Source organism: Bactrocera neohumeralis, chromosome 6, assembly GCF_024586455.1.
Source record: "Bactrocera neohumeralis isolate Rockhampton chromosome 6, APGP_CSIRO_Bneo_wtdbg2-racon-allhic-juicebox.fasta_v2, whole genome shotgun sequence".
NCBI classification, from domain to species: domain Eukaryota; kingdom Metazoa; phylum Arthropoda; class Insecta; order Diptera; family Tephritidae; genus Bactrocera; species Bactrocera neohumeralis.
The window spans coordinates 63,611,141-63,627,148 of record NC_065923.1 but is presented as its reverse complement, the minus strand read 5'-3'; the positions used below and the strand labels follow the sequence as shown (position 1 = coordinate 63,627,148).

Here is a 16,008-nt window from a genome sequence, read left to right as displayed (position 1 = left end):
GACTTTGGCGCGAGCTTTTTTGGTAGTACGATAAAAAAAAGCAAATTTTCGGAAAGAATCGTTTCACACACTTCAACAATATATTCAATGTTTTCTGTTTTGCAGACCAAAACTCCTTCAAAATGATTGGCTGAATTTTGATTTACTAACTTCATCACGGGTTTTCAACACCAAATCTTTGATTTGTTGAACGCGATCTTTGAGGTTGATGGTCACCCTGGATTTCGTCTTCGACACGTGTAACTCACTATACTTGTAAACATTTTTTTAGACATATATATTTTAATTTTTGCTCAACAAATTTCGACATCGCAAAAAACGAAAAACTCACTTTTAGCAGCTCACAAACCGACACGTATCTAAACACTTATTTTGACATGAAATTTGACAAATGTGACTGACAGTATAATAATCCTTATATAAATTCAAATATTTTTTATTTATTATTATTTATTTTTTGGGCACAGTAGTATATATGTATTTTATTTGGCAGTTTTATACATTAAAAAATATTTAACATTATATATATTAACATTATTATTATTTTTTTTTTTTTTTTGGATTTAAACTATAAAATATTGATTAAAAAGGCAGAACGATAAAAAAGCTTATTTCTGTAGGCGTCATTGTAATATTTATATAATATTCAGAATATCATTAAGCACTTACACAACTTGGTAGGTTTAACTGAACCTCGTGAGTAAGCTATAACATATTCACATAAAAATCAGCCAGTGAAAGGATATTATTTTAGGGGCAGTATAAGATAGAAACCCCAAAGTTACAGTGCTTTGAGGTTGCTCAGAAAATTTCTGAACTACTTTTTATAGTTATTGGCATCAATGACTCATCTCTATAAAGCTTATTTTTGATTGATCATAAAACAAATGTAAAAAATAAAACATAGTATACCTATACTCAGAATTATCTGGAATTGCTAGAATCACCAAATTTTAATTTAAAATTGGTTAGTAGGAACCGAATGCTAGGCTTTCGTATGTAGAAAAAATGTGGTTACCAGTTTACCTTCAAAAGATACTTGCTTAAAGAGCATACCTTGTTCAGTCAACGACAAATGATCCTACTAATCGGCCTGCCCTGTTATAGTTGTCTATAAAAGGAGCTAACAATTTTCCGAATTATGGCAAGCAAAAAAGTACCAAATAATGGGTAAAATTCAACTTTTTGTTTTTGTACTTTTTTTACCGTTGGTTATTTTAGGGGCAATATATGCAAAAGGGAGCTGCATTTAGGTTTAATTCATGCAGAAGTTTCGACACACAGAAATAGTGGAGTACCTTTTTCTAGCACCATCAGAGTTACCGTGTACCTGAAAAAATATTTATTTTATTTTTCCTCATAGGCTTTTTGGTGTGTGTGTCCTTACTAATACTTAATATCTCTGGTTTCGGAAAGCTGTCTTCATTAAATACTGAAATAAATAGTTCTAGTTACCACTTTCACTTTTTCACCGTCGGAGTTAGCAAGTAAATCGAGAAATGTAAAGTTCTAGTAATCCCTTTCGAGCCTCCAATTATTGACTGATAACGTCGCAGTTAGCAACTGTTGTAAAGCAAAAGAACATCACATTCAATACACTTCTGTACTACTATTCGTCGACACATTTATTTCCTTCGTAATACCTCAGATATCAGTGTAGGGTTCTTAAACTTACTAAACGCCACCGCGTATGACCCCCCCTTCAACAAGTAATTCAATAAATCTAAAGCGTTAGTCGTTTGGCAGAATAACTGGTGCTCATACAATTGCTATTCTAAAACTTTTCCTCATTACTCGCTTGAAAATGTAAAAAAATCTCGTTTACTCAATTATATAACAACAACACTGTAAGCACACATTTAAGTGCACACATGTGTGGCTGGGTGTGTGCTTATAGTGAAGTGCACTGGCAATTCGTGCAGCGTTGTTATTTACAAGCAGTGCACTATGCTATACTTGCAATTGTTGTTGTTGTTTGCAACTAGTTAATGCGACTTGCGAACGACCTTCAACTCATCTTCATCATTAGCTAATGTTATGCGCATATGCAGGTGTATATACGTATAAATACTAGTATCTATTTATGTGTTTGTGCCTTTGTGCATTGCTTACAATACAACAATTAAAGCTGTGTTTGTTGTTATTGCTGATTTGGCGCTCATTATGTAGACACATTGTGCTGCTTGCAGTTCGCCGTTTTGTTGTTTGTTTCTCTATTTCGCTTAGTGTCTTTTTTGCTTCAATTTTTGCGCGATTTTCGTTGGTTTTTTGCTAAGTTTTTGCTAAGTTTTCGCTTAAGTTTTGTTCTACGTCTAAAGCAAGTTCAGTGCAGAGGGTTTTTTTCTTTGAGGTTGATTTTTCTTTAATTTCCTTAATTCGAATGTTTTTTAGATATTTTTACGTCGATATTTTTTTAGTTCTATTTATTTCGATTTTGGATTTTTATTTATTTCGAATTTTTTAAGTCGATTTGCTTTTTGTTTTAAAGTTTTTCCTTTACTTTTCAATTTTTTTTGTTGTTTTTGACTTGCTGCAGCCTAAGAATTTTTTTGCTGCCAGTTCAGCTCTGTTTATTCTTGATTTCTTGCTTCTCTATTGCATAATGCCGGCACTTCCAGCGGCCTCACATTTGTTCTACGTACAAAAGACTTAAGCCACGAACTTGGTTTGCAAAACGAAACAGGCGATACGCGTTCAAGCATCAAAAATATTGCTTTACCCTATGGAAATTGGCAATTGTAATTAAGTACACCGTTAGTTTATTTATTGTGTTCCACTAAATGAAATTAAATGAAGCATATCGTTGGGTGCTCATAAAGTTGGCGGCCTACACAAGTCGTTGGATTGGTTTTAGGCTCGAACTGTGTGATTTCATATGATCGAACGCTTTATTTAATAATTAAAATGAAAAATCGTAAAATTAGTAACAAAAACCAAAACTGTTTGTAGACTAGTTTTTAGTGGTTCATAAAAAAGCTAGCTAACAATATAAAAGCAGCATTAAGTGTAACAGGGCTTGTGAGATATTGCTTGAAATTAGCCGTTAATGTCCCAGTCTGCAAATTTAATAATTCTGTATTCACTTCTTCTTTAATTTAGAAGGTTATATGTTATTATTGAGTCACTGTGCCCTGCCTGAGCCTCTCTAAACGTTCTTTTTGCGTTTTTTTTTATAGTTTTTGAGTTAAATATGACAAATAAAGCATGAAAAGTTAAGTAAACTTCATGCAAGCTTTAGTAAAATTCATTTGTATGTGTGAAAGTAAACTTTAAATAAATGAAGTAAAACCAAACAGAACCTTTTATTGCTACTTAAAGCCATAAATGAGTGGTATACTAATTTGTGTGTGCATACTGATTTTTCATATGGATATATGTCATACTAACGGTATTTTTTTTTACTGCTAATGAGCGCAATTTCTCATTCTCTCTGCGCTCTTTTTAATACTATCACAAATCTCAAATGATAATAAAGGTATAATTATAAATAAAAACAAGCGGTCCTTATGTATCAGGAACTAATGAGATTAGTCGGAAAAATAAAGGGTAGGAAGGGAGAAATCGTAAAAACCAGTTGCTTAGATCAATAGAAAAAACACAAGAGGTAATTAAGAAAAGAAATGAAATGTGATAAAACGGGTGATCCAAGTAGAGTTGTTTTTTCCAACAGATCATGCGTGAGTCGTGTCAAGTCGTGAACAACATTTACAAATCGTTGAACTTTATAACGAAAATTCACTTTAAAGAAAGAATATTGAAAAAATCAACAACTGAAAAAAACTTTAACTTCTGCAACAATGTAGATTCATAAATATTTCGCTTTAAGCTTAAGGGGGGAGCCTGCTTTAGAGGCTACAAAAAATCTATATTTTCACGGATCTTTTTGGAAAGGAAAGAAATGTCTGATTGAAATGAAACTTTTAGGATTTATTCTTATGTATTTGAAGAGTCTTCTCAAATTTTTTTATTGTTATACATTAGATAGTTCTTATGTTTGAAGAAATTTACGGAGGCGCCTCGAGTGTGCAATTTCTGTGTGGCGGGCAAGATGCAGGTCGCAATTTTCATCTGAAACCAAAACACAAAAGAAATTTTTAATTTTCAATAGTGTAATTCCTTGGTGAACCAAGAAAATTCAACAAAAAGTGAAAAATTCAACAATTTTTCGCAGATTAAAAAAAATGCATTTAAAAAAAATTTACTTTAAATCGTTTAAAAACCGGATTAGTGTTAACTTTCTTAAAAGGTGTTAACTTTCTTAAAAGGTGTTTTAGGTTCACCTGGAAGAGAATTTTATTCCAAATACAACGAATTTTGATTCGTTTCGATAGGACGTTTACTTTTTTTCTGTCCTGCCCGCCAATTAAGAAAAATCGTTTCGCTTTCTACCCAATCGCTCATATATCTGCTAGACGCTCGGTCACTATTTCCCTTCTAGCTCCGAAAATATTTCGAATTCCCATCTAAAGCTTTGGGGACATATTCTTAGATTATTTTTAAAGAGATTTAAGCAAAAAAAAATTATCGATTTTTTGAAGCTTCTAAAGCAGTCTCCCCCTTAAAAAGGTATCACAATTTATTTATCCTTTCTCGAACCGATTTTGATTCCGTTCAGCTTGTATGACAACCTTTTGACATACATGTAATATAAATGTAATAGTTCGATTCACACAATATTTCAAGATATTATAGCGTTGCTTTAAATAATAACACATGCCAATTCCATGAAGATACCGGGTCAGATAAAACTGTTTTTCATCTAAAGACTAGCTTGTGATCGCTTAGTTTGTATAGCAGCTATATTATAAAGAGGTATGAGATTGACGATTTCGAGAAATAATTTGCTTCTTAGGAAGAAAAAGATATGTCAAAATTTCAAACTTCATTTTATATATACAATTTTATAGCGTCTCCGGTGTGTTCTACTGGGTGTTACAAATTTTTTCCATCAAAATATTTTTAGTGCACACAAACAAAAAGTGTACGGTGCTAATGCTTCCATTCCAATATTCTCTCAACCATCAAAAATTAATAACCAAAAATTGTACACCCACTTGGCAATGATTCATACGACGAAGCAAAGCTCGACCTTTGCACGGCACAAGCGGCAAGCACGAAGTATAGCTTTGTGGCAGGTAACTCACTCACCTGTATATACATACAAAGCAAGTAACTGCAGTTGCCACCTACAACATTAACCATTGCCACAAAGAGCATCATTCCGCTGGTTTTGATTGTTTTTGTTGTTATTATTTTCGTTGCAAACAGCAATATAACGTTATGTTGTTGTTATTATTGTTGTTTTTATTTAATATTCCGCTTTATTTTTTCCGTGACAACTAAGCAAACAGACAATTTAATTCAATGCAACAAAGCGCAAATGGCAAAAGCCAGCAAAGTTGTGGCAACTTGGTTGGCGCTGCTTAATTACGAAAAGCAAAAACAACAATTATTGAATGGCTATAAATAGTGAAAAGAAATAAAAAGTACAGCAAATTTGAAGAAGCAAGCAAAGATATAACAACAAAATGCAGTCGAATACATTAAGCAGTTATAGTCTCCAACTGATTGCAGGTGAAGTCAACTAAACTGAGGTACAAAGTTGTTTTGCTGGACTTAACTGGCATCAATCAGTGCTGTACGTACTACTAGGAGCAAAATATAGTAAGATTTTGCTCATAATTTTAAAATTCTCACTTTATTCTTCAAAATCTAAGTCATCCCCCTCAAAGTTAAACCCTTAGCTCCCATACACTTATGCCAACGTTTTCTGTAATCCCCGAAACAGTTATGAAAGTCAATTTCCGGAATAGGCTTCAATGCGCACAGCGTTTAATGTCTTCAATTAACTCAAGACGTTTACCCCAGAGCTGCCATTTGAGTTTGCTAAATAGAGAAAAGTCAGGCGGAGTTAAATCAGATGAATTTGGTGATTGTGGCACACATGAAAATTTGGCGAAAAACTCAGGAAGAATCAACGCAGTATGAGACGCTGCATTATCGTGGTGCAGAAATTAAGAGTTTGTCAACCCATAATTTCAGCTTCTTTTTACGAATACTGTCAAAATAACCTTGATTTTGGACCTGCTTTGATGTGGTTTTTTCGGCTTCCACTCATCTTTGCCTCGATATTCAGCCGAGTGATCGTCTGTTTCCCGGTCCTGATTCTGATTCCGCACACAAAATTTAATAAATTTCTTTGTTGAACAAAAATCTCGCCGAATCCACTTTATATACTTCACAAAGACAAGCGTATACTAAACACTAATAATTTTTTTGGTGTTACATTGGTCACAGATGGCACTGAACGTTGTATTAACCTAGGAAAAAAATATTTCAATTAATGGGTTTTCACTACCACAATAGTAATTAATTAAATTTCTAAAAATTAATATCTTTTCTCTGAATTTCACAGACGCTATTTAATAAAATAAAGCAATACTATACAAGCACTGTTAAGATGAATATTTTAAAATATATTTAAAATGAATGGTTGACTAGCAATTATAATCTTAGCATTGATTTTCTATTGCGGATATAGATCTAAGACTCTGTTAACAGTTCTAAATGTTTTTCGTTTCCTTAAGTTAGTCTATTTTTTGATTTTTTTCAATTACATCCAAAGTTACAATAAAATATTGTACCCCATGACGCGTACGTCCCATAAGTATTTCAATGTTAAATCCAACAATAATTGTTTTAATTACCACAAAAATACGAAGTAGCAGTTAGGAAAGTTACCACATTTAAAAATAATTATTAAGACTGCAGTAACATGGAGAGAAAGACACCAGCAAAATATTTCAAATCGATATCGCAAAAACTGAGGGAATAGTTCGCGTATATACAGATGGACGGACTAAGCTAAAAAGGCTGAATTGATATAGTATATCCGTTTTACAAAGTCTTACTTCTGGGTGTTACAAGCTTTGTGACAAACTTAATATATCCTGTTCAGGATAGAACAACGTAATTGATGCAAGAACTAAAATGTAGTCCGCATAACACCCGTCTACCAAACATGTCTAAAAAGAGTCTCCACGCCGACGGTGAGAGAGTGTTATCCATAAGGAATTATTCGAATCCATTGGCCCAGACGGAAGTCCAATGCATGAAAAGAGTGAGCCTGCAAGTGAAACATATCAACAAAGAGAAGTCCTATCAGCCAATATCTCTCCTTTCCTTAACAGAGAAGGCATTTGAGGCCTTATTACTCCCAACGTATGCTCATGAATGTCTAGCAGAACATCAACATATCTTCTGGAAAGTGCACAATATTCATCGTCATGAACTTTCAGATAACTCGTGGTCTAAATCAAAATGCATACTATGGGAAAACTGATCTCAATCGGAAATGTCCCGTACTGTTCCGAGAACAAAACTCTAAGCTAAGAAGAATTAAACAGCAGGCTTAACTTCTATGTTTCGAAACTACCGCAACCAACTGAGGGAATTTCTATCACCTCATACGCAGATGATTGTACGATATTGAAATAAGGCAAGGAACGCGATGAAATATGTTCGAAAGTAAATAGCTTTTTCTCCCATCTTTCTCTTTTCTTTTCTGTAAGGAGCTTGACACTCCCCCCCACTAAATCCACACAACTATATTTACTAATTGCTATTGTTCCGACGGTCAATAACTCCTTCTCTCCTCATATTGTAGTTTCGCAACAAAATCTTCAAGTCTCTAACCGGCAGCTTATGGAGTAAGAACAAAAAAACATTGCTGACATTGTATAAGTTAATTGGCCGATATGGTCGCCTGAATGTACTGAAACGTAGACAAAGAAGCTTCAGACCAGACTTCAGACGCAGCAACCGCCATTCACAGTGGATCCATCAACAACCTCTCAGTGAATGGCCTACTTGGACTCCAACGACCACCCATCCCAGACTAAGAGCTGGAGTTGCCACGTGTGATCTATAGTGATCCTTATGCAATTTCTTTCCGAGGAGGTTAAATATCTGCTTATCCAGAATTGACCCAGACATGCTTAATGCAAACCCAGCGTGCAATAAGTCCATGCATGACTTTAACCATTCCTTTGTATATTTAGCGAACCCCACTTATCTCACACTCCTTTTCTTGGCCTATCTTTAGATGGATTCAATGAAAAATAACCCAAATATTACCACGCAATGGGGACCTCTACAGCAACAGCAACAATTAGATATTCACTTCACAATAAATATTCTATAAATTAATCCAACAATGAAATAATTTTTCTTAGAAAGTATTTTTGTGCGTTAAAAATTCTCCAAATTTAGTCTAGTAAGCAATACTAGGTAATCGCTTAGAATACATACAATTGGTGAGGATGTTATAAATAATAACCTTTGATTTCCTTAAACAAAATAAACAAATAAAGTGAACTCGAGTAAGAACGATGCAAAACTGTGCTGAAAGATATGATTGAAATTTAGACAGAAAGATTTACATTATTGCTCCGTGTTTTAGAATTTTTGATGAAAATTCAGCTCATCTCTATTTATGCGCCACCTAACATAATAAGAGATCTCTTCTTACTAAATTTTTGACCTACTTGGCTGCCATATCCTAACTAAATTTGATTTGTGGAGTAACCCTTAACTCACCTATTTTGCTGTGGTTTATGCATGGCGAGATTTGGATGCGCATAATTTTGCTTGCAAACATGAAACCAAATACGAAATGCAAATTGATTAACTCCATAACAAAGTAGTATTATTTTAATTACAAATAATTTATTATTTCGTAACAAGTACACAAAATCAATGAAAATAAAAGCTTGAAACCAAAAAATCAAAAAGCGGCGCAGTCAAATTCAACCAGCCGGCACCACCAGCGACGCTTTTAAGGTTAATTGGGCATCAAGATTACTAGGTCGGAAATGCGCTCTTTTAGTTTCGTAAATGCCCCAACAAAGTCAACAACAATGCACAACAAAGCTAGGTATGGAGCAATCGCTTGCTTAAATAACAAGAAAAGAGCAAAATCAAGAACGACGGCACTCAAAGACAAGCAATGCGCCACAATTACGTCAGTATTTACAAGTAATTCAACGAAACACCAAGCATAGATGCCAAGTAAATACACACACACACACATATGTACATACAAAGCTAGCAAATAGTCGAGTATGTGAGGCGTGTGGCATTGAGTGAACGCGGCACGTCACAGCGCCAGCAGTGGGTGCAGGTGGCGTATGAGTGATGTTGTGCGGCATGATTTCGTTGAAGATGCAATGGCAAACGGTATTTGCTTGTCTTGCATTCAGCATTTTATTAGTTTTTATTTGTAAGCGGAGCTCTTTTTTGTCTTTTCTAGCCTCAATTGGCAATTAATGAGTTTTTGCTTTTATTTGTGTGTGTGTATGTGTGTTTGGTGTTTCTATTCGATTATAGTTTCTCGCTTATTTGGCGTATTTGTTTTGGTTTGTGCCCGAGTTGGCACACTTTGACATTCACACTGCAGCAACGGCACTTCGCGACAGCTGACAATGTCGTGGCTGTCAATTTGGAAGGTGTGAAGAAGATTAGTGCGCTCCAATAAAGCGACTAAGGCTGCAAACGAATTGGAAATTAGAAACCGTAACAGCAACACAAATAACAGCGCAATCTAGCAGAAGCACAAGAACAATGGCATGCTTCGGCATTAATTAGTTTTGTGCAGAGTGAGCGCCAGAATTACAGAAAAGGGCAAGTTTTTGGAGCAAGGTGTGCTAACAAGTTCATTTTTAATGATTGTAATGCTTATTTTTTTTTAAATTATTTATTTATGTGAGAAATCGTAACGTTAGGTAAAGCAAAATGGGTGCAAAAGGCCTTTAGTTATATTCAAAAAATCTTAAACTTGGATTTTGGTGATGGCTGCAGACATATTACTGATTTTCTGATCACCATAAACTGGATAATTTTTGCTAAATAAGTTCTGCTGAATAAATAACTATAATTTTGCGAAATCTATATGCAAACCTGAAACCAGAGTAGTCGTCATAATCGTTCTGTCAGATCAACAATTGAGTGTCTAGTGGAATCCACAGGCAGAGCACAAAATGTTCCCTTGCCAGTGAGATAAAGAAGTGCCCATAGTGTCGAGAATATTGCTGCCGCTAGCGCATCAATTGAGGAAGACCCAAAGCAGCACCTCAGACATCGTTATCAAGCGTTGGGCATCTCTGTGACGTCGCTGTGGCAAATTTTTCCAACAGTTCTTGCTCTATATCCTTACAAGATCCAAATGACGCAATAACTGAAGCCGCTTGACCACCAAAATCGTCGTATGCCTGTGAATTGGGCTGAGCAACAACTTGAAAATGATCCGGATTTTCATCAAATGAGGCTCATTTTTGGCTGAATGGTTTCGTTAATAAGAAAAATATGCGTTATTGGTCAGGCAATCCACACAAATGGTCGAACCACACAGCGAATGTCACAATCGATTTATTGAAAACCGAGTTTGGTAAAGGTGTTTTCTCACCAAATGGCCCAGTAAATTTTCCGCCTTGGTCGTGTGATTCAAAGCCTTAAGACTATATCCTGTTAGGCTACGACAAGTTTATAGTCTATGCCAACAAGCTATTGACAATTGATGAACTTCATGCGAATATCGAGCTGAAATTGCAAAAGTATCCGCCGACTTATGATTGAAAACTTTCGAAAATTGAGTTCAGCGTCTGGACTTCTGCAAGCGTGTGAGTGGTGGCCATGCAAAAGAAATCGAATTCCATACATAATGGCATCGAATGTACTTTTACAGAAATAAAAAATTTCATTGATATCCAAACCAATTTTGTTTTATGTAAAAAAAAAAACTTTTGTAGCGGTCTCATTGAAAAACGCGTTACTACGAAAGCAACAATACCCAAAAGAAAATCGCTCATAAAGACCCGCTTTTACCACAAGAGCAAATCTATTCTATAAAACGAGTAAAACCGTTCACTTTTGCTTTATTGTTTAGAATAGAAGTTTAGTAGCTAATTACTTAAAACTTCGAGAGTGTATTACTTCAACCATCTCAATTAATCTTTCCTAACTTTGCTCTTTATATTTGCAGTCCTTCTTCGGCCGCTCTTACAACAATCTATCCTCCATCAGCGATTGCAAAAATAACGGTGAATGCATAATCAATAAGAAGAATCGCACCGCCTGCAAAGCTTGCCGGCTACGCAAATGCCTGCTCGTGGGTATGTCCAAGAGTGGTTCACGTTATGGCCGACGTTCGAATTGGTTCAAGATACATTGTCTCCTACAAGAGCAGCAGCAGCAAGCAGCGGCAGCAATGGCAGCACATCATAATAATCAGCAGCAGGCAGCAGTTGCAGCCGCCCACGCAGCGGCCCAACATGGCGGACCACCACTTATGCCAGGGCAGAAACCACCGGTGCCGCACGGCTTGTCACCACATGGACCGCCCAGCAGCGCTGCAGCAGCTGCCGCACTTGGCATGCTGGGTCATGCAGGCGCCTACCCGGGACTCTATCCGCCACGCACAAAGGAGGAATTGCTTATGTTGGGACTCGAAGAGTACGCTGCGGCAGCAGCTGCAGCCAAACATCCAGCCACAGCATCACCAGCCGTCAGCTCACCCGATTCGCACAATTCAGATAACTCATTAGAAATGAGTACGCGTGGTAGCGCTGGCGCCAATGCGCTGCTACACTTGAGCGCTAAACATGCCCCAGAAGCCGGCGGTGCGTCAGCGACAGCGCCGCCACCACCGCAACTACGCAAAGACTTGCCACATTTCCTGCCGTTGCCGTTCCCCGGACTCGGTTCGATGCCAGTCATGCCACCACCTGCCTTCCTACCGCCGTCGCACTTGCTCTTTCCTGGCTATCATCCAGCCTTGTACTCACATCATCAAGGGCTGCTGAAAACTTCAGCGGAACAGCAACAACAGGCCGCCGCGGCTGCTGCCGCTGTGCATCAATTATTCAATTCAAATAATGTTACGCAAAATCGTTTACCACCCGCGATGCAAGCGCCCAGCTCACCATTGACAACGGCTGCCACTGCGCCATACAGTAATAAGTTGGATGCTTGTAAGGATGCGGAGCGCGTAGCGCAAAGTTCGAAGTGTGGTGACGCGCTCAACAACAATCATATACCCAACGGCGGCAAGGCGGCAGAGGAGCTCACGAAGCGTTTCTATTTAGACGCTGTGCTCAAGTCGCAGCGCAATAGTCCGCCGCCAACAACCACGAAATTGCCCGAACATCCGAAACACGATTACTCCATCTCCGCTCTGGTGACGCCGAATTCAGAGAGCGGCCGCGAGCGTTTACGTAGTCGACAAAGCAACGACGAAGACGAGGAATGTGAGGAGCGGAATGATATTACGCGGCGTTCCACAACTGCTGCTAATGATGCGCATGCGCTTATAGGCAATGGTGGTGATACTGACGAACGGGCCAAGGCGCAGTGCGATAATGATGAAGATGACGACGAGGAACTGGTCGTGTCAATGACGCCGCCGCATTCGCCTGTGAATAATCGCACGCTCAACAGCGGCGCGGATAATGGTACCACTGCGACTAATACAAACAATACTACCAACAACACGCCCGCCACTACACCAACGCCAGCTGTGGCGACGCTACCGACCGTCTCCCCCACAGCGGCGAAGTCGTCACACCAACAGGACAACCCAATTGATTTGAGCATGAAAACGTGCAGTTCAGTGGCAAGCAGCTCACTTAGTAGCAAATGCAGCTCAACTGGCTCGGTGCAAGCAACCGACAGCGACAACGAAATCGAGTGTGTAGGTGAGCAGGAAGAACAGACGAAGTGTCGACAACACAGTAAGGATGCCGAAAAGCAAATGCAAAGTTTCAAGCCGCTTGCGGAGTGCGCGGTGGAACCATTACTCCAGGTGGACATTGATGACTCGGATAAACCAATTGACACAAGGCCGCTTAAGTTATGTGACAGCAATAAAAACAACAATAATAATGACAACAACAGCGCTAACAACAACAATAACGGCAACAAAAGTAATAACAACAACAGTAATAACAGCAACAACAATTCAACGCATCTTATCAACTCAAGCGATAGCGATGAAAGCGTTCTGCAATTGGACGCCGTGAAGCGTAAATTACATCCCGTTAGCAGCAGGCCGTCAGAAGGTGACGTGCTGAACGCCAAACGTTTGAAATTGAGCGCTGCAGCCACGGCGTTGGAGTGCGCCGCCAATATAAAATCAGGTGTAGACGATTGTGTCGGCGCGGCGTCTAAGGCAACAAGCGACTTGCCGGCAAGAGCGACGGCAACAACAACCATACCATTGGATTTGACTACTAAGGTTTAGACTTTCTTTATTTAGTGAAGATATTACTGTTTAATTTTTTTGTTGTTGTAGATCATTTTTATAAATTATATTTGTTTGTAAAACTTTCCACAAGAATTTTGTTGAGATCTTTGATCAGTTTCTCTAGACCACAACTACTAGATAACTAGGTATTTCATTTCTGACTTGTAAACACTAGCTTCAAATTATGTTTTGTATCGTCTAATCATTTATGATTTCTTTGAGGATTACTACAAGTTTCTATAGATCACTGATCCACAGCCACGAAAGTTTTGAAAATCTTTATGGTCTTTCTTATTAAAGCTACTAACTCGAAGTAGCTGTAAATTACCATACGTTTTACTGATGATCTTACAGATTGGAGTTTAGAGATCACTGACCTTTTGCTATCAATGCTTTGAAATTGGCTATATCGTTCCCTCCCCTAAATGATACTTCCTTCAAATGACAAATAAATGACCGAATTCTTAGCACGTGATCATATGATTCTTTAAAAATTATCTTGTGATGATCTGATCCATCGCACTGATTCATTTATTTGTGGTAGCAAAAAAGTGGTAATTATTTATGCAGCAATTTTCCCAACTGTCACTTATTCATTTTTCACCTTACTGCACTCAGTATGCCTTCACAAGCGATCATCTGTGATCTCCCACCAAGTCATCGTGTTTCCTTTCTAAAACGAAATTAAAGCAAAAATCATTATAAATTATGGCTGCGTGCTTGTAAAAGTCATCAACTGCTATAAATACCACAGCAAAGCGCTACAGCAGCGCAAGCGCATAACAAATTGAGTTCAGCCGTCGCAAGCGTGGCTAAAACATACATACGAACACAAAAACCAGGGTAATTAACGAATTTTTCGGTCATGTTATCACTTCATTGCCATTAAAATAAAGATATATTGACTATCAACCGAAAATGGCGAAATAGATAAAAAGAAATTTGCTTACAAATAGCTAAAGCACAGCAGTGGCGCGCAAATGGCGAGCGTGTACAAGCAAACCAACGCTGATTTGCATGCAAATTTCGCTAAGCGCACAGCGGGCGGGCCAATCAGTTGGCAGCGCTTCAGCTAGCTGGAGTATTTTGTCGGGCGCAAATATCATTATTGAGCTGTATAACTGCACCATTTTGTTGGAATTAATTTGTGAGTGTAAATTCGTATGTATTCACAAACATATATATAAATATATAATATTTTATTACCTTCTTCATTACTTGCTGATTTTATAACGCTGCTCCACTCGTTCGGCACTAATGCCACTGCTGTTATAATTCTAGCTTTTATGGCATAGCAAAATAATAAATTATTTATGGCGTTCGCAATAAATAAAAACTCTTAATGCCATTTGGCAAAGCAGTTGACTTCTTAAGTTGACAAAAGCAGTCGCCGAAGTGGTGACAAAATGGTTACAAAAATATTTCAGAAATTTTATTAAGCAGTTTATATGTGCTTAAAGTAGTGGCAAATGCTATGGGTCTAACAAATGTGTCATAAATTTATTTATATTGTTATGACATAAAAATATGAATGCTCAAATTAGTATGGCGCACCGCAATAGAAATAATATGAAATATATTATTTTAACATTTTTAACACCGACAATTAAATAGATTATTAAAAAAAAACAAAAAGTCAAGTGAATGCTAATATATTTGATTTTTTCAAAATCATATTTCAAATACATTGCTATTAAAGAAAATTATTGTGTATTTGTTTTCTTGTCAAGAGTGTTTCGGTTCTCACCCATAAGTAGTTTAATGAGACCATTTAACATAGTTTCCTATCTGACCACCGTGGCGTATGAGTGTCGTAGGAAAAAATGTACTTCAGTAAGATAAGTCTTCAAATACAGGCAGCAGATTTTTCCAATTTTGTCAGATTTTTTTTAAAGCTAGCAGACAATAATTTTAATAACTTATTTTTCCGTTTCCGTAAGAGCTGGAAACTCAAACTGTGCGCTATGTTTTGAGAACTAAAAAATGTAAAGTACGCAACTAGAAAATCTTAATTTAAAATCGTCATTAGTTTTGGAAGTATGACCCACAAACAACTGAAAGTTTGAAACTTAAGTCTGAAAAATTGAAAGCACTTTTGAAAAATGTAATAAAATTGAAATTTAAAAAATTTTAAAAATGTAATAAAATTGAAACTTAAAAAATTTTAAAATTATTTGAAAAATGTTGCAGCATTTTATTTCTGCATTTTCTTTAATTTTTGATTTTTTTCAAATATTCGTATTAATTTCACAAAGTTTATTAAACTAAGTTTATTAAATTTTAAAAATTATTATTTGAACATTTCAAAACTTAAAATACGTTTCTATCATATAATTTTCTGAAGGATCGGTATCGGCTATTTACAAAACTAGAGGAAGCGAATACGAATACAGAAACGAATTTCTGCAACTATCATAAATAAACAAATTTAACAAAATTTCGAGACATGCACGAAAAATTTTTATAAATATTTCAAAATTTCTTTAAAAACTTTGGTATATTAAAAAAAAATAAAAACGTTTTACACTTTTAGAAAATATTTGAAAAATTTTTTTAATTTTTTTAGTTTCTGATTTTTTTAAATTCTGATTTTTTTAATTTTTGGAAAATTTTGAAACTTTTTAAAAATCAAACAAATTTTTAAATGCTCAAAAACGTTTAAAATATATTTGAAACTTTTTGTATAAAAAAATTTAACTTTGAAACCCGCT

The 16,008-nt window shown here is 36.5% G+C and overlaps 1 protein-coding gene across 1 annotated transcript in view; it reads left to right on the top strand.

The window, feature by feature from the left end:
* Positions 1-15,787, top strand: part of LOC126761663 (knirps-related protein) — an 85,757-nt gene extending 69,970 nt beyond the window's left edge. Inside the window, exon 4 of the mRNA XM_050478016.1 lies at positions 11,039-15,787. Within this exon, the coding sequence (XP_050333973.1) occupies positions 11,039-13,294 (2,256 nt within the window). The 3' untranslated portion in view covers positions 13,295-15,787. The remainder of the gene's footprint in view (positions 1-11,038) is intronic.
* The last annotated feature ends 221 nt before the right edge of the window (positions 15,788-16,008 follow it).